Source organism: Neltuma alba, unplaced genomic scaffold (genome assembly GCF_004799145.2).
Source record: "Neltuma alba isolate B1F8T4 unplaced genomic scaffold, ASM479914v2 tig00013254_pilon, whole genome shotgun sequence".
NCBI lineage: Eukaryota > Viridiplantae > Streptophyta > Magnoliopsida > Fabales > Fabaceae > Neltuma > Neltuma alba.
The window spans coordinates 1-14,204 of NW_021637548.1; the positions used below are offsets into that span (position 1 = coordinate 1).

Consider the following 14,204-nt stretch of genomic DNA (forward strand, 5'->3'; position numbering starts at 1 on the left):
TAATTGTAGTTTTAACTTATAATTTGGACCTATTTACTTTTGAACTTCGGGAATTAGTGAATGCAGCTCTCAATCCCCCAAAATTACAAGCTCAATGCATTTTAGTCCTTTTGTCAAGTGATCACAATGTATGAAAGAACTAACTGGTAATGAATTTGTTATTTTCAAAATTCAACTTTTGCTTTAGCTGATTTCATTTTAATATAAGATTTATAGAAAAATTGTATTATTTATTAGTCATGTATAATATGATTCACTTCATATAAGATCTGATGGATTTTTTTTTTTAAAATACATTTAATTCTGATAGATCTTGATAGTGCTTAAATTTTTATTTCGCAGGTTCTTACCTTATGTTGGCTGGGTGACTATCATTATGACTGAAAAGCCTATCATCAAGGTGTCTTACCAGTGCCGATCCTCATTGAACTTGATTTATACTTGCTTATATATCGGAATTATGTAAATTTTGAATGGTCTGAAATTAGGTTCATGAAATTTCCCAGTTCGCTAACCTTGTTTGGTTTTGCTTGCAGTACATTCTAATTGGTGCTTTGGGTTTGCTGGTAATAACTTCAAAAGAATAAAAGATTGTTATTGTAAGCAGAGCCGGCACCTCCTTTAGGGTGTCAATGTCATATTGGATTATCCTTTGTATCATTTGACAACTTAATGTTATGAATTAATCCAAAGTAGTGAATTTTGACTTTTATTTTTGTCCTAATGTATGCCTTGATGGACTAATATTATTACCAATTTAAGGAACATGGAATGTCACATGCAGAGGAAGAATAAAAAATAATAACGAAACAAAGGATGTATCGTTATAACTATACAATATTAATAGAAATCGGTCAAATTATGATTCTTGATCCTACCATTTCTGCTTTACATTGTGCATATTCAACCTTTAATATTGGCTCGGGCTACCCCTAACACATGCTGCATTGCTGCTTCATTTTGCCCCTTGACAGAACTCTTCATATCCATTGGTGGAATCAGTGCCCTCCGTTAAAAAAATTAATCATTCGGTCCTCATAATTTGGTTACAATTTAGTCCAGGTCTAGGTCATTCGATTCTTTTAAAGTTTTTATCATTTAATCTGTTGGTCACTGTGCTTCTAGAAAATTAAGACGTCTGCGTTGGCAAAAAAAGAAACAGAAAATTAAGATGCATGGAGACTAAAATAACTAGTAATACTTGAAACATTAAATTGCACCAAGTTAATAGTAAAGGATTAAATTGCAAGAGGCTAAAATTGTGAGAAGTTACTTCACTCCGCCAAAATTTGTGAGTTTCCTCCTAATAAGAATTGATATAATTAGTAAGAAATCAGTTTATAATTCATAAAATTGTAAATTCGATTCTCGCTGTTCCTGACAACAAAATCTGGTTTCACCTTTCAATTCTTGAAGTATCGTGTATGCTCTCAAAAAAAATAAAAACATCGTTTGATGTAAAAAAAATTTTCCGATATGCATAAAATTAATTTTTTTAATTGTTTTTAAGGATCCCAAACGCCCCCAAAATCTAAACCAGTTCTTGGTGCAAGATGGGCAAATTAGCAATGACCTGGGTTTGAGTAACATTTTGCAGCTGGCTTGCTTGCCTGGGAACCTATGTGGCTATGTTCTAGTCCACGAGGTCCGCGCCTAGCGTCACTTCCGCCATTTTTTTGATACATCATCCCTTCCGCTTTTGGAGTGAGTAGATTTCTGAATCTTTGACGTGAGATTCTGCAAATACTCTGAAGTACTTAACGAAAGAGCTCATGTAAGAACAGCGTACAGCATTTGAGCTCACAAATGAATACAATATTCGAAGTTCAAACTTTTCCTCGTTCGTTGTTCAGTCCCAATGTCGAAAGCAATTCTTTCCCTAATCAAAACCCGTCGTCACAACGCAAAAAGACCTCTTTTAACCCTATGGCCTTCACGCCTCGTATCAAGAAGCTTGTTTTCGACGCCGTCGACATCCTTAGAACCCATGAGGAATGGGAAGATTCCCTCGAAACCCACTTCGCAGAATCCGGAATACTCGTTTCCGATGTTGCGCATTTCGTTTTGGATCGAGTACACAACGCAGAACTGGGTTTGAAGTTCTTTGATTGGGCTAACAGAAGACCGTACTCTTGTTCCCTAGACGGGACAGCATATTCTTCGCTTCTGAAACTTTTGGCGAGGTTTAGATTGTTTTCAGAGATTGAATTGGTGTTGAAGAACATGAAAGTGGAGAACATAAAGCCCACCCCTGAAACATTGAGCTTTATTATTTGGGCTTGCGGAGATTCTGGGTTGGCTGATAGGGCTCTCGAGTTAGTTCATACGACGCGTGAAATGCATAATTGTTATCCTAGTACCGTGGCTTGTAACTCATTGCTTCAAGCTTTAGTGAAACATGGGAAAGTAGAAATTGCACGTCAATTGTATGATGAAATGTCTGGAAGAGATGAGGGCGAAGGTACCATTGTGGATAACTATAGTACCTCTATCGTGGTGAAGGGCCTTTGCAATGAGGGAAAGGTTGAGGAAGGTCGGAAGTTGATTGAAGACAGATGGGGAAAGGATTGCGTACCAAATATTGTATTTTACAATACAATTATTGATGGTTACTGCAAGAATGGCAACCTGAATGGTGCAAACAGAGTTTTCAAGGAATTGAAATTGAAGGGATTTTTGCCCACATTAGAAACTTATGGGGCTATGATTTATGGATTTTGCAAGTCTGGGGAATTTGAAGCGGTTGATTTGCTTCTGACAGAAATGACTGAAAGGGGATTGAAAGTGAACGTGCAAGTGTATAATGAGATTATTGATGCTAAATACAAACATGGCTTGGTAGATGAAGCAGTTGACACGGCGAGAAGGATGATTGAGAATGGATGTAAACCAGATATTACAACTTACAATACTCTGATAAACTGTTCATGCAGGAGTGGGAGACTTAAGGAAGCTGATGACCTCCTTGAGCAGGCAAAAAAGAGAGGATTGGCGCCTAATAAGTTTAGTTATACTCCCCTCATGCATGCCTATTGCAGACAAGGGGATTATGTTAAGGCATCGAATATGCTTGTTAAGATTGCTGAAACAGGAGATCAGCCTGACTTGGTTTCTTATGGAGCTCTTATTCATGGAGCTGTTGTTGCAGGGGAAATAGATGGTGCGTTGATGATCCGAGAGAAGATGCTGGAAAAGGGAGTATTCCCTGATGCTCAAATTTACAATGTTCTGATGAGTGGCCTTTGTAAGAAAGGAAGGTTTCCTGCTGCCAAACTGCTATTATCGGAAATGCTTGAACAAAAAGTTCAACCTGATGCATACATTTATGCCACTTTGGTGGATGGTTTTATCAGAAATGGTGAACTTGACGAGGCAAAAAAAGTTTTTGAACTCACAATTGACAAGGGTGTGGACCTTGGAACAGTGGGATATAATGCCATGATTAAGGGTTTCTGTAAACTTGGAAACATGACAGACGCTCTATCATGCATCAATAGGATGAGAAAGGCGTGTCATGTTCCAGATGAATATACTTATTCAACAGTTATAGACGGATATGTGAAGCATCAAGACTCTGATAGTGCACTCAAGATCTTTGGCGTGATGCTGAAACAGAAATGTAAGATCAATGTGGTCACTTACACCACTTTGATCAACGGATTCTGCAGGAAGGCAGATTTGAGCAGAGCTGAAAATGCTTTCAGAGGCATGAACTCTTTTAATTTAGAACCTAATGTGGTCACATACACCATACTAATTGGGGGTTTTTGCAAGGTTGGTAAAATTGCAAAAGCAACGTCCTATTTTGAACTAATGCTGTTGAACAGGTGTCTTCCTAGTGATGCCACATTCCATTATCTGATAAATTGTTTAACAAATAATACAATTAGAGCAAGTTTTAATGAAGATGAGTCTAATGATAATGTCAAGTCCTTGATTTTGCATTTCTTTGCAAGGATGATTTCTGATGGATGGAACCGAATTGCTGCTGCTTATAATTCTATAATTATTTGTCTTTGTAAACATGGAATGGTTGATACTGCTCTATCATTGCAAAACAAGATGCTGGCTAAGGGATTCCTTTGGGATTCTGTAATTTTCGCTGCTCTACTGCATGGCTTAGGCGTACAAGGTAGGTCAAATGAATGGAGTGGTATTATATCCTGTGATCTAGAAAAGATTGATCTCCGAACAGCTGTTGAGTACTCTCTGGAATTAGACAAATTTCTATACCAAAGGGTTTCAGAGGCTTCATATATTTTGCAGGCGTTGGTTGAAGATTCAAGGTTTTCTGATCAACAAAGCCAATACATCTCAAGGTTATAATGTCATAGGGAGCGAGGGTATTTTATGAACGAAAGAAATCAGTTTCCTTGGCAGAATAATGGACGTGATTGTATTTGATGAGGTTTCCATTTGCTTCAGGAAATTGAGAAATATGGCCCTTTCAGGATCCTCATATACTTGATGATGGTACTCTATCAGAGATTGTGCCAATAATCCCAGTTGATAAACATTTGACGAACATACCTTTGATGGACTGACAGGTTTTTGACATTGTTTGTTCTCCAATAATTCAAAACACCAAGAAAGCTGCCAGCAACAGCAAAGAAATATTAAATCTGTTTTGTCTTGTGCAGGTAGTTTATTCATATACATACTAAATTAGTCTGCTTCATTCCCTTTACCAGTTTTGCCCTTCTAGAGAATAATTACACTGATTATCGAGGTTGACATTGAACATAACCGTTGTTTGTCTGTCACTTATTTGCTCAATTCTTCTATATTTAAATTTCCATATCAGTATTAAAATTCATCATTTGTCTTTATTTATTTTTATTTTCTCAGATAATCACCACTACCATATCATGATTACGTCACGAAAATTGGTTTGTTAACTTTCCGTTAGAAGGATCCAGGAAGGTCATATATGCTTAAATGTCCACTACGACTTTGTCAATGCAACAAGATTGCAGCCCTCAAGTTATCTAGGGAACGCATTTCCTTTGCCAAGCAAAATCTGATGTGGGAAAAACTGTGTTTTTTCCCTTTTCTTCGACACTTCAGCAAATTGATCCTGTTCCTGGCCAAGCTGTGCCTCTTTCTTTGCTACCGAAGTGAACAAGTTATCAGGTATGTCTCTATTTGACGAAGTACATTGGAATTGGTTTGCTGGTAGTAGTAGCCTGGCACAATGAGTTTGCCCTGAAGGGTTGTGCGTTTTTTCCAGGTTTGCCACAGTTGATGTTTTCTATGGTGGGGTCAATACAAAGGTTCACAAAGAACTGCAAAAAAAAAAAAATAATAATAAATAAAATGAACGCCCACCTTCTTGTCGTTTGGACACCTTGGAGGATATTGCTGTGGCTACAGATGAAGACCTTGGATTAAAGTACACGAGACATTTTGTTATTGTCTTGATTAGTTTGACCAGGTGCTTGTGTCACTTGGCATCTCTTCCCTTCTTTGTGAATTGACTCTGTTCGGGTGCATGTTGGTTTTGAGCTTGGATTCAAAGCCCTAATAATTTTATATCATTTCTGGATATAGAAAAAGGATTACATAATATCTTATTTGTTTATTCATATTTGTGAAATATATCTCCTTTGATCTTCGCAGATTTGAGAGGAGATGTGAACGAAATTTTTTTAAGGCTCATGATAAAAGCAAGTGATGTTTCCAGCTTATACTCATCGAAGAAATCCACCCTGTTGAGGTGATAATTCCAAATGTATGTCAATGTCATATATTGTGTAAAAGAATTTAATAAATGATTCATTTTATAACTTGCATTCATATATTTTATATTATATATTGATGCAGGCTCACATTTTTTTTTTTTGGCGAAGCAGGTTCTAAGTATGATCATTAGATCATAGAGAGTATCATTAGCCATCTAACAAGGGTCTTTTCAACAAAATTAATCATGTTAGTAAGAAATTGGAATATTATTTTCACATGCCATTTATAAGGAAGTCAATGAATGTATTAACTAGCCACTGACGTTAGTATTTCACTTTCTGTTAGCCTTCATGTGGGCTATCGCACATTGATGGATATCGATAAATAGAAAGTACAACTCACTTTAATTTTGTATGTTTAACATTTCAATTGAAAAAATAATAAAACAAAATAATTTTCCATAAAGGGAATGCATCATATCATCACATGCAACCAAGTGTCATCCTTAAAACCGAATTACAGTATCTGTTACGAGTCCGAGCATTACTCTTTCTTCTTTATCTTTGACTTAATACTAGCAACAAACTTAACAACTGGTATGCTCTGCCGTGTTTTAACGTCTACGGGATTTGACTTGAGAATAATAATTCCTAGTGACTAAAAACGATGGTACAAATTTTAAATTTTACAACCACATATATACACAGATATACATATAAAGGCATTTGATGATTTAAATAATACTCTCAAAGTCTTTTTATAAGGACAAATTGTTTAACTACTATAAATCGAGAAAGTTCAATAAAAATCATTAGTTAGAAAAGTCTGATTAATTACTGGAAGTTTTATAGTTGGTTTAGGTATACTAAATTAAAAATTAACAATTTCAACAAAATATATTATAAAATGTTATATTAGGAAAATTCTTACGAGAAGGACTGAGAGAGCAATCATTGAACTAATTCGACACCTTTTCACGGCTTCGGAGCTGTTATCACCAGATGTCAGAAGACTGACTACGATTGGCAAGATGAGAGCTGATATTTGCTGAAAGCCAAGTGTCATCACTTCTTAAAAACACAACAACGCATCCTCGCTATGAATAATGAAAAAGTGATCTCAACAGACAGCAAGAGGAATGAAGGATAGAGAACACAAAAACCTTTTCTAGGGGTAAAAAGGAAAAAAGAACAGAGAGAGAGAGAGAGGAATTTGGAACTAAATGTTCCGGGCTAGTCTGAAATGAATTCTATGGTTAGCTACTACATCCTAAGAACAAAAATGCAAGTCATCACACAGCATATCTTCACCAGATTCAGGGGAGCGTTTAACCCTCTTCATGCGCCCTGCTCCTCAATCTCTCCATTTTCACCATCTTCAGCAGCCGCGGCGGCCATCAATTCATCAAAGTTTTCGGTCTTCCCAAGTAATATTTCAATCTATAACAAGTTACAGTAAATGTCAGACTTTGATACAAAACCCAAGACTACTCAATCAGGACGACTAGGACATCCCAAAAGGATATGTTCTGGGGACAGCAACTAGTGTTTCCATCCTTACCTTGGCCTTCTGGACGGGTCTGCCTCTAGAATCATCCTTTATGTCAACAGTTGATGTCATGATTTCTGCATTATGATTCATTCACGAGTCAAATTCATTTTCCCAACCCTTTCCCATGAGGCTGATCAAAATGAGAGAGGAATGAGAGTAAAATTTCCCAAATAAGGAGGTGAAAAAGATAGTCTCTTACTCTTTTCAACAGCAAGCCCGTTGTTTTTCAAAATTTCAGCAACAGTAACCACTGTGGCAATAGCTGAAAATAAAAAGCAAAAAATAAATTAGAAAACATCTTGAGACATAGGGATGCTGGGGACAAAGATAATGCCAGAAAGGGGGAAAAAAAATACATCTCATTTTTGCAATGTTGTTTTACTGCCCCTAGGAAGCAAATGAACCGTCTGAATAAACAGGAGGAAGGAAGCAGATATATAATTAAAAACATTAGGCCTAGTGAGCTTCAGCCTTGAGCTTAAATAGGCATATGACAGGATACTCAAATCTAATTCCCTTTACTTATCTGCAACTCAATATAGAGAGCGTGTAAAACAATATAAGGATGATATAGCCCACCAAACAAAATAAGGATAACAAGGAGGAAATGAAAACAATCAGTGTTAATCATGTCTAGGGTCTAGACTCTCACCCTAGATTCAATATCGACTTTCATTTGCTCCATTTTCTTTTCCTTGTCGTTTTTTTCCCCAAAAGAGCCATAATGCCATATAGGCAAAACACTACTTCATGAATTCATCATCTTTTTAAAAGTTGATTTTAAGCAAAACGATTTTTCTTTCACATTACATACGCAATGAATTTACAATATTTCCAGCAGTACTAATCATTAAATTTTCTTCACATCCAATGCCATTTCAAGAATAAACTTTTTCACATTTAGAAACATCAAATACTTATACGGTAATGTCAGCTTTGCTCCACCAGCCCTTAAACATTTGAACATAGTCCCAATTAGCAATTACAAATTTACTGTTGAGCTGGCATTCATGTTCCCGTCACACATCCATCTGTTTTCATTTCCTTCAAAGCCCAGACACGCATGCTAAGTCTACATTCTAAAATAATTTCATTAAACGGAGCAGCTTTTAAAGTCATTATTTTAAAATTTTATCAATAAGCCAAGTGAGGAAGGAATGGGAAGAGGGAAACACCTTAGCAAGTTCTCCACTTCTTCCTTCCTAAGATCTGATATATACTTATCAATCAAAGCGTACTAGCCATATTCTGAATCTGTAAGTAACATGCTTTGATCACTTAAAAGGACATATTCATATTACTAACGACGTATTCCAAATATTCTCAACATCCGCATTCAGCACAAACATCTTATGACTTCTAATTCCCCCCCCCCCCCCAATTTAGAGGGGCAGACACTAATGGCTGAGGTTGGTTATAAGCGAGATTGAACCCTCAAATTCCTACTTGTAAGCTTTCATCCACTGGCCTACAAAGCCATTGGCAATGACTTCCAATAGTAATGCTCCAAAAGGTGACGTGCAGCAAAATAGAAAAGGAAAAAACAGAAAGAGCGAACGGTGGCCAAAAGAATATAAAAAGAATCATTTAGTTAAGATTTGATACCCATTCCAAGTGCTGACAACTCGACCTCATTGTGTTGTTGCATATACCTCTGCAATGAAAACGAAGTTACAGCCCAGCTAAAGAAAGCCAATGTATCCAATAAATGACTTAACAATACAAAAGCGTTCAATGTTTCCGAACAAAACGATAAATTGCCTTAAACACAGCTCTTTTAAGAAGGAAGATAATTGAGCGTTTATCCTTCATCCAACCACCAAGATTGAAAGATACTAAATCTCGACAGTCGAACTACGATTTGGAGGAAAGGAAACTTCCAGAAAAAATAACACCATTTTTAACCCTCCTGAAAATAAAATAAAAATAAAAAGTACCGACAAAAGCTGAAGATGCGCAGCTAACCTTCGCCAAATTAACGTAGAAGAAGAGGGGCTTTTTGGTATTAGAGACTTGGATACGATTCTTTTTGTACGAATCTGAAATATTGATGTTGTTTACACCCTCCGTGATGGCTTCCATTGCCGTGAACACAAATTGATGAACTTCAGAACCCTAACCTCTCTGCAGGCTTCTGAATATGCAAACCACACGAACTGCAGCCGGGGGAGGGGCCAAGGACGAAGCATAAGGCGCAAAGTGGTCCTCTATATGGACCGGGCCTGAACTGGTTCTCGGCCCATAATCTCATTCTCAGGCCCACTAAAAGATTTAAAAAATTAGTTGCATTCCTCTATCTTATTATAAATTTTACATATATTTAACTTAAGAGCTAATTCAGGAGTATTAAATTTAGTTTTAGATATAAGGAATTAATTTATTTTTGTCTCATAAATATATAAATTTTTTCCAAAACTCTATTAATTACACATATTAAGAATTCCTTATCAAGATGTAGTTTCAATGTAAATAATTAGAAAGGACAGCTTGGAAAAATTTATATTTATTATAAATAATTAGCTTAAATAAATTTTTTAATATTTTTAAATTAGTTATTGAAATCTATATTAATAACAGGAAGTGATATTTCATTATGTTGACTGATAGATACTGATATGAATTTCAAAAAAAAAAATTTAAATAGTGCATTTTTTTTTTTAAGTCACATACTCGTTATACCTTCATTAAAGGTTTAAACTCACAACCTTGCCTTAAAAAAAATTTAAGGCATGTGTTTGATGTCATTGAGATATAAAACCCTAATCATTTTTAATAGTTAGAATTAGAATTTTAGTTCCTGATACAACTTTTTATTAAATCAAATGCTGGGGGCGTATTAATTTTTGCCAGGAATGGATTTTTTTTCAGGGGGTGGCCCCCATGTTTTCTTTCCTTCTCCAAAAATCTAAAAAAGGCTGCGAATTTGAATTTGGAGATTATGGTTCTAAAAGTTGTCTCAATTAAGTTTAGCCCTCTCGTGTTGGACAAAGGAAAACACTTGGGCCCCACTCCTTAATAATTTCTGGATCCTTCCGTGGTTTTTCGGCCTTTTGGTTTACAATAATTTATCTGCATGTTTTTAGATAATTTAAATTTTAGAATATTGTTGCGCATCAAATTTATTGAAAAACATGTCATATATAAGACATAAATAGTACTCACTTCGAAGTTTATCATAAGTACCTTAACAACAAATTTACATTAATTAATTAAAATTAGCTTTTTCTAAAATATTAAAATTCATTAGTTAGAGGATTTTGATTAATTGTTTAGGAAGTTTTATAATTAACTAGAAATAATGAGGTCAAAAATTAATGATTTAAACAGAACATATCATTAAATTGTATGTGTTTTCATAATACGGACGGTGGAAGTATAATTTAATTTATGCTTCGGTTAAACCCTCTCAAATACTGTATATTTTTATTGAGTTTTGGTTATGATTTCATAAAGACTTAAACATAAGCTTAATGGCGTTAGCTAAATCCGCTGATATGGTCTTAACGACTTAATGTTGTTAAGGAGGTTGATTAAGGCCTTGTTTGCTATCACGATTGAAATCACTTATAAACATATTTCACCTAAACCGAGATAAAATTCTTCTCACATACTTACCTTGTATTCCGTAAATTACGAGTGAAAAATTACTTATAAACTATTCCAAACGGACCCTAAGATTTGATGTAGCTTAGGTGCAAGAATAAAAAATTAGAACTAATTAAAAGTATAAAAATTTTAGAGCAAGTTTAACCATATAATAAAACTATACTTAAATGTGTGATAAAGAATAAAGAAATCAATTTTAACTAGCAAAATCAACTTTAACTGAGAGAATTAATTTTGAGTGGAGTTTACAAAGTAAATAGATATTTGAAAAAAAAAATGCGTACACAGAAACACACATATCCAGAATAAATAAATTTTCTTGTTTGGTTTTGACCATTACACAGCAAGGCAGCAAGGCTCTGACCCTCTCCCCATTCGAAATTTCCTATTACATTCATATATTCATGAACACCATAACCATAAACATAACCATCAATTTTGGTCAGCAGGTTACCCTAGCCTAACTAATAACGTTAAAGTTACATTAACAAAGTTAACTCCGTCAAACCCAGATTCAAATTCTTGCAAAACTATAATTAGCACCAATGTTTTGGACAGTATGAAGTATTATGAAGAAAAGTAACAAAAAAATGCTACCTCCGATTCTTAATATAAAAACTAATTTGACTTTTATTTTGGTCCTAAATATAAGACCTCAATCTGATTTTTCTATCATATTTTTCTATTTTTTCTAATGTAATCCTTATAATAGTTATCCGTGTTAAAAGTTTAATCAAATGGTAGTTTTAGCTAATACATGATTAGTAAGAGTATTTTAGGAAAGACATCACCTAATTGTTACAATAACTAACTTAACAAATTTTTTTAATCTACTCAAATTAGTCAACTAGCTCTTATATTAAGAATCAGAAGTAGTATATAAAGACAAAAATCAAAACTCCTAAAAAATATAGAACGAAAAAATCAGTTTAATCATTTAACTTTTTTTTAAAATTCAATATACTACTTTTGATTCTTAATATAAGACCTCGTTTGATTTTTATTTTGGTTCTAAATATAAGACCCCAATTCACTTTGTCTCTCATATTTATTCATTTTTTCAAATAGCCCTTCTAATAATGATAGTTTTAACTAATAAACTTAATTAGTAAGGATATTTTAGGAAATACAACACCTATTTATTACAAATAACTAACTTAATTTGTTTTCTTAGTCTAATCAAATTAGTCAAATAACTTTTATACTACTCCCGTCCTAATTATAAGAGCTAGTTGACTAATTTGAGAAGATTAAGAAAAGAAGTTAAGTTAGTTATTTGTAATAAATAGGTGCTGTATTTCCTAACATATCCTTACTAATCAAGTGTATTAGCTATAATTACTATTGCTAGAAAGACTACCTTGAGAAAAAATACATAAATATGAAAAACAAAGTGAATTAGGATCTTATATTTAGGATCAAAATAAAAATCAAACAAGGTTTTATACTACCTCCGGTCTTTAATATAAGACCTTATTTGACTTTTATTCTGGTCTTAAATATGAGACTCTAATCCACTTTGTCTCTAATATTTATGTATTTTTTTGGAGGTAGTCCTTCTAACAGTAATAATTCTAGCTAATATACTTAATTAATAAAAATATTTTAAAAAAAATAATACCTATTTATTATAAATAAATAACTTAATTTTTTTTTCTAATTTTTTTAAATTAATCAACTAACTCTTATAATTAATATAAGAGGTAGTATTAAGCTAGTAATATGTTGGCCGAAGTTTTTTGAAAGAATTCTTCGGCCCGTTTGAATACATTATTTATGAATTAAAGTTGTCGTTGTCTAACGTCACTATCTTTGAATGGAAAGCGTTGTCGTTACTAGGCATGCAGATCCCTCGCACCATAGTGTCATGCTCATTATCATCCTCTTTGTTTTGGCGTGGGGGCGTTTGTCTCCTGTTATTATTGTTATCATTCGCTCTAAAAGTTATTTGGATGACCAAACATAAACAGATGTATAAATTATATATTATAATATATAAAATATCAAATTCATAACTAACCACTAAATCTTTTTTATAACCCTTTGGATCACCCGATATCCGACGCTTTTTCTAGATTCTATTACTTGATATCTGAGCAACCAACTAATTCGTATCGAGTTTTGTATGACCACTTTGAACAGTAGCTGTCCCAATGAGTTTTAACACGAATGCTGTTGGCAGCAGCAAAGGAAAAAACAACAAAATCCGGTTCGAGTCACGTCGCAAGGACATTGTCCTTGAGAGATATTCCGCAACCTCTCGGTATCACAGGAAGCGGCACTCTACAGGATTAAACGAACCCTTCTTGCGAAGCAAGGTGGCAGAACAACAAAAGAGTCTGTAATGCAGGGAGCAGAGGAGAGGAAGAAGACGAGCGCAGATTGCACTCACGCTTTTTGAACCATCCTTTATATAGATGCGAATGGCCACATCACCGGAAGACGTGTCCCTCTGTTTCGTCGAATGAGTATGACGAAAACAACGCAAGGTTCCGTTGGAGACGGAACAACACGAACGTTGGTGCACACAACGTCCGATCACACCCCATAAGATGCGTCCGGTCGGCCACAAAAAACTAGACGGTAACACTTCAATTTCGATAAGTCCAAAAATAAGACTTTTCTGGTAAGCATATAATTTATAAAATAAATTTAGCAAAAGTTTAAACTAATTTTCGTAAAATGAGGTGTTACCACGTCTAATTCACCCCCGGGGGAAAATCGTCAGTTTTCAACTGTGTTTCCCTCCTGGTGGCCCATTGTTGTGTGCGCGAGGCCCACTTTCCTCTTGGCCCATTTACCTCCCCAAGGATGTTTGATCTCTTATATACACTTGGTCTTCCTCTCATCTTTCCAATGTGGGACTTTATTTGACACACACTCATGTAATTTTCACAACAATCCCCCACATAGTATGAACTAGACCTAGACCAATAACACTTAACACACAGAGATGCTAGTGAAGCCTGCTTCTATGAACTGTCATCTCTTTGGTGTGTACTAGAGGCATTAAGAGTCAGATTATACCCCCATATTTTCACTGTTAACGGCGGTTTTGCGCGTTATAACGGCCGTGCCCGTGCCTGGTGCATAACGAATGCTCTAGAGATTTTGCCATGATCTCATAGGAGCGGCCCCACTCCACATTCGTAGAGGTGATTTCATTTAAGTGTACCTGCACTGTATACACCATCCAGTGGAATTATGAAATCATTAAGAGCTTTGCTCAACCTCACCAACATGCAGTCTAGCACTTTCTCATACATCCTAGGAAGGGACTTGGTATTTTATTTAGTGCTAGCAGAACTAACAGACGACTTGTTTTTACCCATTGAACCTTCTTCATGGGATCACCAATCACAAAG

At 35.0% G+C, this 14,204-nt stretch overlaps 2 protein-coding genes and 1 long non-coding RNA gene across 3 annotated transcripts; 2 read left to right on the forward strand and 1 right to left on the reverse strand.

Annotated features, from left to right (window-relative positions):
• Positions 1–65: 65 nt before the first annotated feature.
• On the forward strand, positions 66–716 carry LOC114735806 (uncharacterized). Its single transcript, XR_003739300.1, has 2 exons — positions 66–400; positions 537–716. It is a non-coding gene; the product is annotated as an uncharacterized LOC114735806 (long non-coding RNA).
• An 836-nt stretch (positions 717–1,552) lies between these two features.
• LOC114735810 (pentatricopeptide repeat-containing protein At1g52620-like) lies at positions 1,553–5,618 on the forward strand. The gene is given in 5 exon segments (XM_028923565.1): positions 1,553–1,900; positions 1,903–4,132; positions 4,267–4,640; positions 4,849–5,133; positions 5,231–5,618. Coding segments are annotated over 3 exon segments (2,283 nt in total). The 5' UTR covers positions 1,553–1,858; the 3' UTR covers positions 4,278–4,640; positions 4,849–5,133; positions 5,231–5,618.
• Positions 5,619–6,699: 1,081 nt separating this feature from the next.
• Positions 6,700–9,375, reverse strand: LOC114735811 (uncharacterized protein At2g34160). Its single transcript, XM_028923566.1, has 5 exons — positions 9,199–9,375; positions 8,839–8,887; positions 7,433–7,495; positions 7,243–7,307; positions 6,700–7,121 (listed from the first exon to the last, which is right to left on the reverse strand). Exons 1-5 carry the CDS (start codon positions 9,313–9,315, stop codon positions 7,020–7,022), a joined length of 396 nt encoding a protein of 131 aa, XP_028779399.1. The 5' UTR covers positions 9,316–9,375; the 3' UTR covers positions 6,700–7,019.
• Between the last annotated feature and the right edge of the window lie 4,829 nt (positions 9,376–14,204).

Bases quoted from the DNA above. Each gene is read 5' to 3' on its own strand.
- LOC114735811 (XM_028923566.1), bottom strand. From the start codon at position 9,315: ATGGAAGCCATCACGGAGGGTGTAAACAACATCAATATTTCAGATTCG. The intron at 8,888-9,198 runs GTTAGCTGCGCA...TTTTCATTGCAG, and splicing joins TCTACGTTAATTTGGCGAAG to AGGTATATGCAACAACACAA. The intron at 7,122-7,242 runs GTAAGGATGGAA...AACTTGTTATAG, and splicing joins GACCCGTCCAGAAGGCCAAG to ATTGAAATATTACTTGGGAA.